The sequence below is a fragment of the Lactuca virosa genome, chromosome 1 (genome assembly GCF_052849685.1).
Source record: "Lactuca virosa cultivar CGN04683 chromosome 1, Lactuca_virosa_CGN04683_v6, whole genome shotgun sequence".
Taxonomy (NCBI): domain Eukaryota; kingdom Viridiplantae; phylum Streptophyta; class Magnoliopsida; order Asterales; family Asteraceae; genus Lactuca; species Lactuca virosa.
Genome location: NC_136426.1, coordinates 266,918,197 through 266,929,375, shown reverse-complemented (window position 1 = coordinate 266,929,375; position 11,179 = coordinate 266,918,197). Strand labels below are relative to the sequence as shown.

General features: G+C 30.6%; 1 protein-coding gene across 1 annotated transcript; it reads right to left on the bottom strand.

Moving 5' to 3' along the window:
- Positions 1-335: 335 nt before the first annotated feature.
- On the bottom strand, positions 336-10,735 carry TSK (tetratricopeptide repeat (TPR)-containing protein). Its single transcript, XM_079085581.1, has 19 exons — positions 10,368-10,735; positions 9,322-10,119; positions 9,070-9,246; positions 8,819-8,910; positions 7,994-8,092; positions 7,317-7,741; positions 7,018-7,064; positions 6,675-6,920; positions 5,766-5,901; positions 5,544-5,663; positions 5,245-5,345; positions 5,013-5,136; positions 3,804-3,916; positions 3,448-3,559; positions 2,413-2,517; positions 2,247-2,313; positions 2,043-2,163; positions 1,784-1,957; positions 336-1,104 (listed from the first exon to the last, which is right to left on the bottom strand). The coding sequence occupies exons 1-19, from the start codon at positions 10,638-10,640 to the stop codon at positions 460-462; spliced, it is 3,975 nt and encodes a 1,324-aa protein (XP_078941707.1). The 5' UTR covers positions 10,641-10,735; the 3' UTR covers positions 336-459.
- Positions 10,736-11,179: the final 444 nt, after the last annotated feature.

Here is an 11,179-nt window from a genome sequence, read left to right as displayed (position 1 = left end):
GGCAAAAATATCTCAGCTTTACTGTTCTTTTTCTCAACAACTTTAATATATATATAATAATGATGTAGTACAACAGTTTTAATATATATATAATAATGATGTAGTACAACAGTGTGGTAAATGATGTTTTATCTTTTCTTTATGAATTTATATTATAAACGGATTTTAGATGAAACACACGATCACAATTCATTTTAAAGCATAAAATATATCAGTTTATACAAAAAAACATCACCTTTTACCAACTTATACAACACGGTTTTACTTTTTCTCTTTATACTTATTTCCTTTAAGAAAGAACTTGAAACACATAAGCTCAGATATAAACAAACATCTAAACTAATTTCACACATTTTATTATATATAAAAACATAAATAATATAAGGATAAACTGTATGTCAAACCTGACTCAACACTGCCAACATTTTTGGGCATGTCAAATTGGTTGAAGCTAAATAATCAAAACCTTTTGCAACATGATTCATTGTTGCAACATTGATACGGATCAACCGAGAAATGAAGTATACTTCCCTCCACATGCTTTTTGGTCAAACCACCCCTCGAATCCATTGACCAACCACCATACAACATATCTCCCGCTTCTTCCAAGAACCCATTCCCACTAAGATCAAGCAACCGAACCCCTTTCGCCATTGAAACCGCATACGAAAGCGCTTGTACAAACATTGACTTTGACTTTGACTTTAACAGATCATTTTCACACAAACTCACGCAACTCCCATCATGACTCGACAGCATTGACCGTGAGGAACTCGTGTTGACTTTGACTTTGACTTTTGGCTTGTCTGTTTCGTCTTCGCTATCTGCAACTTCGAGATCGGTGAAATCGGTGTTGACTGAGAAGAACTCGTGTTGACTTTTGTTGACTTCCTCGTGGTCCGGTTTGACCGTGGAATCGGAATCTTGTAACTCGTGTGGAGAGGCGTTTTCGGATAAGTTGAGTTCCTCTATGGAGGATGTGTTGTGGGATAAAGCTTGAAGAATAGTGAGTATGCCAAGAAGGCCGAGTTGACATTTGGTTAAATTCAGCACTTTTAAGCAACAATTGGGATTCTTGAGTACTGATGCTAAAGCAGTTGCACCCTACATTCATTATTCAATCTTCATGTAAAGAATCTTTAAAAAAAAAAAATAGATATATTTTTTTACCATTAAAAAAATACTTTTTTTTTCCAATTGCTCCAATTTGATAACCAAGCAAAATATAGAAAAACATCGCCTGTGTTCACTACTTTATCGATTTAGCTTATTATTTTTTATTGATTTAGCCACCAAAGTATTATTTTAATAATTATAAAAATAACGGTTTTATATAGAAAAGTCTCATTATTTTGAGAAAATTTTTTATAAAGTCCTAAATTATTTTATTTTTTTTGAACATAAAAGTCCCGATCATTTAATTTTACTCGATAATCTGTCATTTCCTGTTAAACTAAAAATAATGACTTTTTCGTTAATTTGGACAAAATATTAAATAATCGGGACTTTTTGTTAAAAAAAAATTAGGACTTTATCAAAAAATTCCCAAAAATAATGGGACTTTTCTGCATAAAACTCATAAAAATAAATATGAATCAATGGCTAAATTGACAAAATGGTCGAATTACGTTGTGTTTTTATGTATTTTTCCCTTTTCCAAAACTGACGTAACCAAATGGAACCGTTTTTTTTTTTATCATTTTTTGTTATTAATAATGTTTAATTTTATATAATAACAATTAATCAAGACAAGAAATAGTAACAAAAATTAGTGAAATCTAACCTCTTGCATGAGAGGATTCTGTGCAAGATTCAACTCAAGAACACCATTGATCCAAGAAGGATTATTCTCGAGTTTGATGACATAATCTGATGTCAGCAAACAGCATGATAAATCAAGCTTTATTAATTCCCGATTCTCATTATTCCATGAATCCATCAACTCTATCGCCCTCTCCTTCACCAATCAAATATATATATAATATGTTAATAAGAAAGAGATGAAAGTATGATGATATAAAAAAAATAAAAAAATGTCTTACAGATCCAATACTTGTATCTCCAATCATCAATTCAGACAAGCCTGACGTTTTAACAAGCTTACAAAGGCTATCAACTGAATTCTTGTTTAGCTTTATGCCATTTAAATTTAGCTGAGAAAAACTGCAAAAAAAAAATAATAAATAAATAAATAAATTTATCTGAAAAAACAGTTAATGAAAAAAAGAAAAGAAACGGGGGCCCACCTATTAAGAGTGGAAAGTTTGTCCAACAGATTTACTATGACATTTCCAGAAATGGAAGTATTGTATCCTGTTATTCAATAGTAGAAAGTTGGATATATGAACATAAACATGAAATAAATTAGTATTAATGAATTTGAATTTGAATTTAAATTTAAAATTCAGGTACCTATGAATAATTCTGAAAGAATCAAACTGGAATCAAGGGAATCAGTAACTTTTTGAATTGTTCTTGATGTGATAGAACATCGCTGTATATTTAAGCTGTAAAGAGCTGAAAAATAAAATTATGTTAAAAGTATATAATGATTGGATACATTTTTCAAAATATGTCCTAATAAGAATAAAGGTACAATGCTAAAATTGGATAGATATTTGGGTTAATCTCGTAAAAAATTTATATTTTGTGGTTTTTTCCGAATTAAACCTAAAATTTATTTTTGTCTGAAAAAGACCTTGTTTTTTTATTCACTTTTTCCAATCTGGCCTTTTTAGTCGTTTTTTTCCAAAAAAAAAAGGGAAATCTACTGAGACTTTTCTAATCTGAAAAAGTCCCATTATTTTGAGAAAATCATATAATTTGTCATTTGCTGTTCAAATATAAAAAAGGACTTTTTCGTTAATTTGGGCAAAATGTTAAAAAATCGGGACTTTTCTGTTCAAAAAAAAACTTTTAGGACTTTATTGAAACTTTTCCCAAAAGTTTGAGACTTTTCTGTAGATTTCCCAAAAAAAAATTGTAAAATGTGAGGGTTTTTTCGAGAAAAACTAAAAAATTGAGGGATTATTTGGAAGCAGTTAGAAAGTTGAGGGTTTTTTTTTCGGAAACAAAAAAGGTAAAGTTTAGGGGGTTATTTCGGAAAAAAATGAAAAAACACAAGGTCTTTTTCAGGCAAAAAATAAAGTTGAGGTTTAATCCAGAAAAAACTCAAAATATAAGGTCTTTTACGAAATTAACCCTAGATTTTTCAAAGTGACTAAATAAGAAATATTTTAAAGGTACAATGTTGTGATAGAAAGAAATGAAAATGGGATGCTATAAAGACAAATAAATGAAAACATGGTGCTATTTTTTTCATATGAATGAATAAAAGCTCGAATAGCATGAAAACTTTATGGATTTTCATTTAATGATGTTTTTTATCATGCTGTGCAAATACTTTGAAAACGATAATTTTAATTAATATTAAAATAAATATCTCACCTTTGCAATTTTGTAAGATTGTAGAAAGGTAAGAAGCACATCCATCAGTTAATCGATTCCCAGATATATTAAGCACTTCCAAGCGTGACAATAACACAGGGCATTCACAAATCTGTAAAAAAAAAAAAAAAAAAAATCAGCTTTTACTATTAGAAGGGCAATTTTGTCTCATTTACCAAAATTTGGATCACATTTGATCTCTAAGAGACTAAATGGGTAGGATTTAGAAACATAGACAAATGTATTAATATGGTTATATCCTCCTAAAAGTTAGATTATTATTTTTGTCATCATATTTAATACTCTAATTATTCATAAAAAAAAATTAAAATTAAAATTAAAAGGGATGAATAAACCTGGAATAGGGCAGTTGGACCAAAGCGATTGCAATGCAAATCCAAAACCAAACCACCATACTTTTGACTTGATGACATAAATACTTGTTTTAGTTTCTCCATACTTTCATTTCCTGAAAAAAAAAAAAAAAAAAAAAAAAAAAAAAAAAAAAAAAAAATTGTATAACAAAGAAATTTAATTATTTATAGTACTATGAAGTGATAAATGCAAGAAATAGCAATATATTTTCATTGATTTGTGTATTCCAACATTCTACTTTCATTTCTTTCTAATAAAGCATTAGGATATTATCATTTAGGGTTAATTTCATAAAAGACCTTATATTTTGTGTTTTTTTTTTTCCAGATTAAACCTCAACTTTATTTTTTTCATGAAGAATACCTTGCATTTTTCATTTTTTCAGATCTGACCCTTTTAGTCATTTTTCTCCAAAAAAAGTTGTAAAATGTGAGGGTTTTTCAGGAAAAAAAAAAGTTGAGGAATTATTTGGAAGGGTTAATCTCAAAAAAGACCTAATATTTTGTGTTTTTTCAGGATTAAACCTTGAATTTATTTTTTGCCTGAAAAAAAGCCTTGTATTTTTAAATTTTTTCCGAAAAAGCCCTCAGCTTTGTATTTTTTTCGAAAAAAAAAAACCCTCAACCTTCTAAACGCTTCCAAATAAACCCTCCACTTTTTTAGTTTTTCTTGAAAAAACCCTCACATTTTACAATTTTTTTGGAAAAAAATGACTAAAAGGGCCAGATCGGAAAAAATGAAAAAAAAATGCAAGGTCTTTTTCAGGAAAAAAATAAAGTTCAGGTTTAATCCGGAAAAAACACAAAATACAAGGTCTTTTTTGAGATTAACCCTATTTGGAAACATTTAGAAGGTTGAAGGTTTTTTTCGGAAAAAATGAAAAAATACAAGGTCTTTTTCATGAAAAAAAATAAAGATCAGGTTTAATCCGGATAAAACACAAAAATATAAGGCCTTTTATGAGATTAACCCTATCGTTTGGATGGCATTTCTGTAATTAGATTGATCTCATAGAGTACAATGATGTAATAGGAAAAAAAAAACTGGAAGTATGATGTAATATAAACAAATCAATGAAAGTAAATTGTTATTCCTTGCATTTAACCCGAGATAAGAACATTGCAAACATAAAAAATTATTTTTCAGGCATAATTTATAAATTAAAAATAAAAATTTAAAAGTATTATTACCTAACAAATTGTGGGAAAGGTTTAGTAGTGCAATTGTCTTATGTGAATTTAAGGCATTTAGCAATGGAGCTGCAGATATATCTTGCAATTCACAATCAGAGACAACAATCTCATCCTCTGATACCTGAAATTCAACATCTTTGTTACAAATTATAAAACTTATTTTATGTTTCTATAAAAATTTCCAACATTTTTTGAAGGTAATATAAAAATTAAAAGCATCAACTTTTACCTCTAAATTATACAGCTTCTTAAGTAATTTCAGATTAGGAGGTTCAGATAGATCACTACAACAGTCAACATAAAGTTTGACCAAGCGCTTAGGTACCCAACCTACAAAAAAATAAACAAGGGCAAATTTGTAAATAGTTAGGACTTAATGGGAAAGTCTCATTAAGTGTTGTATATAAGGATAAATGATGTAAAGAAAGTAAGTATTGAGAACATGAAGGCGTAATTGGGGAAATGGAAGAGGAAATTAGATGAGGGCAAATTCGTAAATAGTTAGGGATTTAAATCAAGAAAACATACGATCAATAGAGGCTTCAATCCAGCATTTTCCAGACATGTAATCCTTTGGAATATTCAATGAATCCAAAGATTCTAAAACTTCTCCCCCACATTTGAGATGTTTAATCATTGGCAAAAGCCCTACAACAAAAACACATGATATAATATATTAATATTGACTTTTTTTTATATAAAGAATGAAAAAAGGAATTTAAAGTTTAAAGAAGCAATGAGAATGTGTACCTTTAGACCTATTCTCCTTTATGAGTTTTAAAAAGTATAAACATGCGACTTCAATCTTGATATTTTCAATGCTTAGCTTACATGAGCTTGATTCTATGTGCACAAAATCATCCTCAACTTTGAATATCATATGTTTCTACAAACAAAAAATGGAAAAAAAAAAAATCAAGCATTATAATTCCATCCCTTTGATACCTATTCAGTAAATCACTAAAAAAAATGATGATCTTAATGCTTATATGTACACAATGTTTCTTTTTTCTCATTAAGTCCTTTATGGTTAAAATGGTTGAATGAGTAACTATGTCTATATGGATATATGTTGGACACATAATATTGCTGAAAAAACCATCTAAATGAGACTAAATGACCATTTTACCCTTACATTCCAACAAACAGTTTTCACAGTATTCATCAATTATGACATGAGGGGAGTTGGGTGAAAATATGTAAAGGGTTGTTGTGTTAATACATTAAAACAGATTTTTGTTTAACTCATTTAGCTCATTAAGTCAAAAAGAAGATATTCTATTATATTTAGAGGGTGTTTGGGATTTCATTTTGAAGTTAAAAAGGGCTTTATTGACTTATGAAGGTGGGAAAAGGAGGTTTTAAAAAAGTCAATAAGTTAAAAGTGTTTGGCTTAATTTTGTCTTTTATCTACTTTGTAAACCTAACAAGTCATAAGTTGTTTCAAGAAGTAAGAAATTGTAACTTCTTGAAATCTCCTTTTCAAAGACTAAACAAAAAGTTGTTTTAAAAGGTCTTTTTCTATACCCAAACACTTTTTTTAACTTATTGGCTTTTCAAGAAGTCAATAAGTTAAAAAGTCAATTTTAGTATTTAGTATTTAATACTAGAAATAATGAAATATGAAGATGACTATGAGAAAATATTATATACACTCACACAATTATCATCATCACAAGCATCAAAAAATGTGCCAGAAGGACCATTTTTTTGGCAGATATTTTCAGAAACTCCAGAATCACATCTGACACCATTAACACCAAAATGGGAATCATTAAAAGATTCATTTCCCTTTGAGGATCTGAAAGTTTGTGTAGCTATTTTTGAACTTTTTCCTTTATGGGAAGAAGTGCTTCCTTCAAGATTTACACTAATTGCACACTTTGAAGCAACTGGTGACATATCCTGACAAAAATCAACCAATTACACTTGTCAACAAAAAAACACCACAAGAAATAGAAACATAGTTTTGACTTTTGACTTTTGATCAATGAATTTTTACCTGATATTCATGAACATGATGACTACTTAGATCCTGTCCACTCTTGACTGAAATTGATCAAACAAAGTCAGTTTTTTCACACTAAATTTTAAGTGATATAAAGATAGATTTTCATAAAATCATAAATATCTACCCAATTATAACAAAATACATATAAACATTCACTTCCATAACTCAGTAGATTTTCCAAAGTATAATGTCTTAATAAGAGTGCAACTGAAAGTACAATTAGATTATTTAAGTAAAAAATTGAAATAAGAATAAAAGTAGGATGCTATAATATACAAACAGTAACTCACATTCATTAGAAGTGGCAACATGTTCTTCTGGATACTCATGAATTCTTCTTTGAGGACACCCCACTTCCTTATTTTCATCTTCATCATCAGAAAGAACTAATCGACCCCGTTTTCTATTAACTGTTTGACTACAGGTTGACTTTGATTTGGTAGAAGCAGAAGGTTTTGTTACTTTGGAAGATTTTGATTTAGATTGATGAAGAAAAGAGACCAAAGGGACCTCATCATCTGATAAATCCTCGATTCCATATGATTTTGATGTGTTTAATTTTGGTGAATAGTTCATATCAGAATCAGACTTCATTAATGATATATCATCATCATCTCCTTCTGTATCAGTCTCAGAGCAACAATCTTTTGGAATGTTCAATGGTTCAAGATCATTGTTTGAGTTCTTTAATTCGTCTATTTGTAACTGCAGCCTCCTACAATGGAGCAAATAGCTCAGATTTTTTGATGAAATTTAATACAAGGAGTTGTTCAAGTTGAAATCCATGAAAGAATGAAGAAGATAGTTGTTGAGTATTGCAATGTATCATAGCAGAAAACATTCTACAGATTTATTTCTGACAACATGCCTTAAATAATTAATCAAGTAAGGAAATTATATGTTATTAAAATGGCCTCATTAAAATAAGGTTTGTATGTTTTAAAACAAAAAATTTAATTATAAATACCTGGCCTCTTCAGCATTATCAAATCTGATCATGTAACTATAATGCATGTTCTCAAGTGCTGACAGCTGGACAGAAATTAGGTTAGCTTGAAGAGCAATGCTGCATAAAAGAAGAATAGTTTTTTATATCATCTTTTTGTATTGTGAACTTATTCAAAATGGGGTAACCATAAAAAGGTTTTTTTTTTTTGATGAAAAAAAGTAAAATGGTTTAACCACTAGAAAATTAGTGAAGTGGCTAAATCAATAGAATGTTGAAAGTACAAGTGTTTTTCAGCAATTTGCCCTTGTTTTAATGAAATGTTTAACATATGTTGAATATGGAATTCTTTCTATTTAAAATTATCAAGAGTCATGTAGTTTATTAACAAGAAGAGTAAATTACACAAATGGTCCCTATGATTTGGGGTAATTTGCATGCTTGGTCCCTAACTTATTTTTTTAACTCGGAAGGTCCCTACTGTTTGTTTTTGTTACACGCTTGGTCCCTACTGTTTTTGTTACGCGCTTGGTCCCTGTCTTACCTAAAAAGACAATTATTTAAATAGGGAAAAATGGTGGGGTAGGTAAGGTAAGGTGAGGGGGTTGGGGTTGGGGGTGTATTTATTTAAATAAATTGAAAAATCAAAGGCAAAATAGTCTTTTTAGGTAAGACAGGGACCAAGTGCGTAACAAAAACAAACAGCAGGGACCTTCCGAGTTAAAAAAAATAAGTTAGGGACCAAACGCGTAAATTACCCTAAACCATAGGGACCATTCGTGTAATTTACTCTAACATTAATATCAGTGAAAAATAACAGATGACATTGAGAATTGAAACACTTGCCTGTATCCTTCACTGAATGCATCCAAAGCATTTGCCCATTTTCCAACTGAGTCCAAAACATCACCAAGATTGATCTTTGCTAATGCTTGTCCCTGAAAAAACAATCAGCTCTAAATAAGAATCCAGAAAAAATCAAAACTACAATGTCATAGAAATTATCAAGAGTAGAATCCTATAATACACAAATAAACTCTTTGATACTTTCTATATTATAGTAAATCAGATTCATAGAATAAGTTGAGCATATATACCTCCATGTTGCCAATTGACTTGTATGTTTCCCAACTTTTAGAGTACCATTTTTGGGCTTTACTGAAGTTCCTCAGCTTTTGATAAGACTCACCAATAACAAGATAGGAATCACCTAACTTTTCTTTGTCACAAAGTTCGTTTGCTACTTTTTTCTTCTTTTTGGCAAACTCACAATGCTATCACAAAAACTCAAAATCAAGAACATGAATCTTGTTGTCAAAGAATTAAGAAAACATTAAGTGATTTCATACCTTCTTCCATGCAAAAATCATGCTTGATTTCTCAATAAGGCAATCAAGAGATGCGTTTTGTTGTAACAGACACTTCCTTTCACCTGATGTGCCTCTAGCTAACACCATGTTTCTTGTCACCTTCTTGAGATTCTGTTCTTCAGTCTTTAAATCCTCCATTACCTTTGTTGCTTCTTTTACTATTTCTATATTCTGGTCAACTTGATTAGCCAAAGCATGTTCATCATCCATAGATTTTGCCAACTTCATTGCCTTTTGATAACAAAGAGTTGCCTCTTCATATTTCTGTACCCTGTAATGTAATTCACCAAGGTTGATATATCCCTTTGCTTCCCCTTGACAATGACCAATATTCTTACAAATCACAATATCCTTCTCAATGTGCTTTCTAGCTTTGTCCCATTTCCTCAATTCCATGTAAACATTACCAAGGTTGTGATGGAGCCTTGTGCGTCCATCATCATTCTCAACCACCTCTTCTTCATCACAAATCTGTAATCCCTTTGTGAGAATCTTTTCTGCTTCTTCCAAGTTATCAAGATCCATTTCAACCATTCCTATGTTATTGTGGGCATCAATGTATTCTTTTAGAAAGGTATACTTGTTGGATTGTGGATTCTCCTTGAGAGTTTTAGCAAGTTTCATGGCAGAAATGAAATACTTTTTGGCATTTCGGAGAGAGGTATGATCATTATCAGATTTTAAGAACATTTCATAGTATGTTCGACCAAGTTGGGTGGTTGCTCGTTGTTGCTCAATCACGTCATCCGAATCCTTTGCAAGCTCCAAATGTTTTTTCTGTCAACAGAACAACCATGGGATACAAAGTCATGAAAATGAGGAAGTGTTAACTTACAACTAGGGTTAATCGTGGTTTTGGTCCCACGATTGTGATCTATTCAATAATCCAGCTAAACATGAAATTCAGACCCAAAACAATTAATTGATTCCACAAACTTGCAAATGGAAACTAGAATACTAAAAATATGGACAAAATGAATAATACATGAGGAAATTAAAATCAAGTCGTAGATTATGTGAAGCACCTGGTAAATTAGGGCATCTTTGAAATGTTGAAGACGAAGATAAACTTCACCAAGAGCTTGACATGTGGGAAGCAACTGTTTCTCCGGTAAATACTTGACTGAAACCTCGTAATCGAGTCGAAACCATCGCAAAGCCTCAACGTACTCTCCTCTGTTCTTGAAAATATCTCCGATTACATTTGCCCATCTTGCCTCTTCCTGTCGATTCCCTTCTTCTGAGGCGTTCCTGTATGCTCGCTTCGCTGTGCTCAGTTGAGCGTCTTCTTTCTTCATGATCGCAAAGAAGCTAAAAGAGACTTTGATTGATTATCCTTTTCACTCTCACGTTCTTGGTGCTTTTCATATATCATTTGGGTTTTCCCACCAAAACAATTTTTGCCCAAATTTTGCAAACAATTTTAAATGATGAAGCTATGAGAAACCCGAAAATTATATGTTTGGTTCATAAGTTTAAATATTTTTTCGATTTTGGTCCTAAGTTTAATTATATCTTGATTTTCGGGAAGTTGGAAGTTTTTGGAAATGTTTAAGTCATGTTATGTGAAAATCAAATCATAAAGAATTATTGGAAACGTTTTTAAGTCAAGATATGTTTATATTATGCCACCGAGTGGTGTTTAAATGCACATGCAAACATCTCAAAAGATCTCGATAAGGATAACAATAAAATATAAGGAGATAATTATGAAACTAAGGATAAATAATATAAGGAAATCATTATTGTTTCCTTCACTAGCCCTCAAGTTGGACCGTGGAGGTTAAAAACGTCTAACTTTCCAAGTTTAAAACAAAAAGACTGTGTACCAAGTCGC

Bases quoted from the DNA above. Each gene is read 5' to 3' on its own strand.
- TSK (XM_079085581.1), bottom strand. From the start codon at position 10,640: ATGAAGAAAGAAGACGCTCAACTGAGCACAGCGAAGCGAGCATACAGG. The intron at 7,742-7,993 runs GTATTTATAATT...GCTCCATTGTAG, and splicing joins GATAATGCTGAAGAGGCCAG to GAGGCTGCAGTTACAAATAG. The intron at 6,921-7,017 runs GTAAAAATTCAT...GATTTTTGTCAG, and splicing joins ATCATGTTCATGAATATCAG to GATATGTCACCAGTTGCTTC.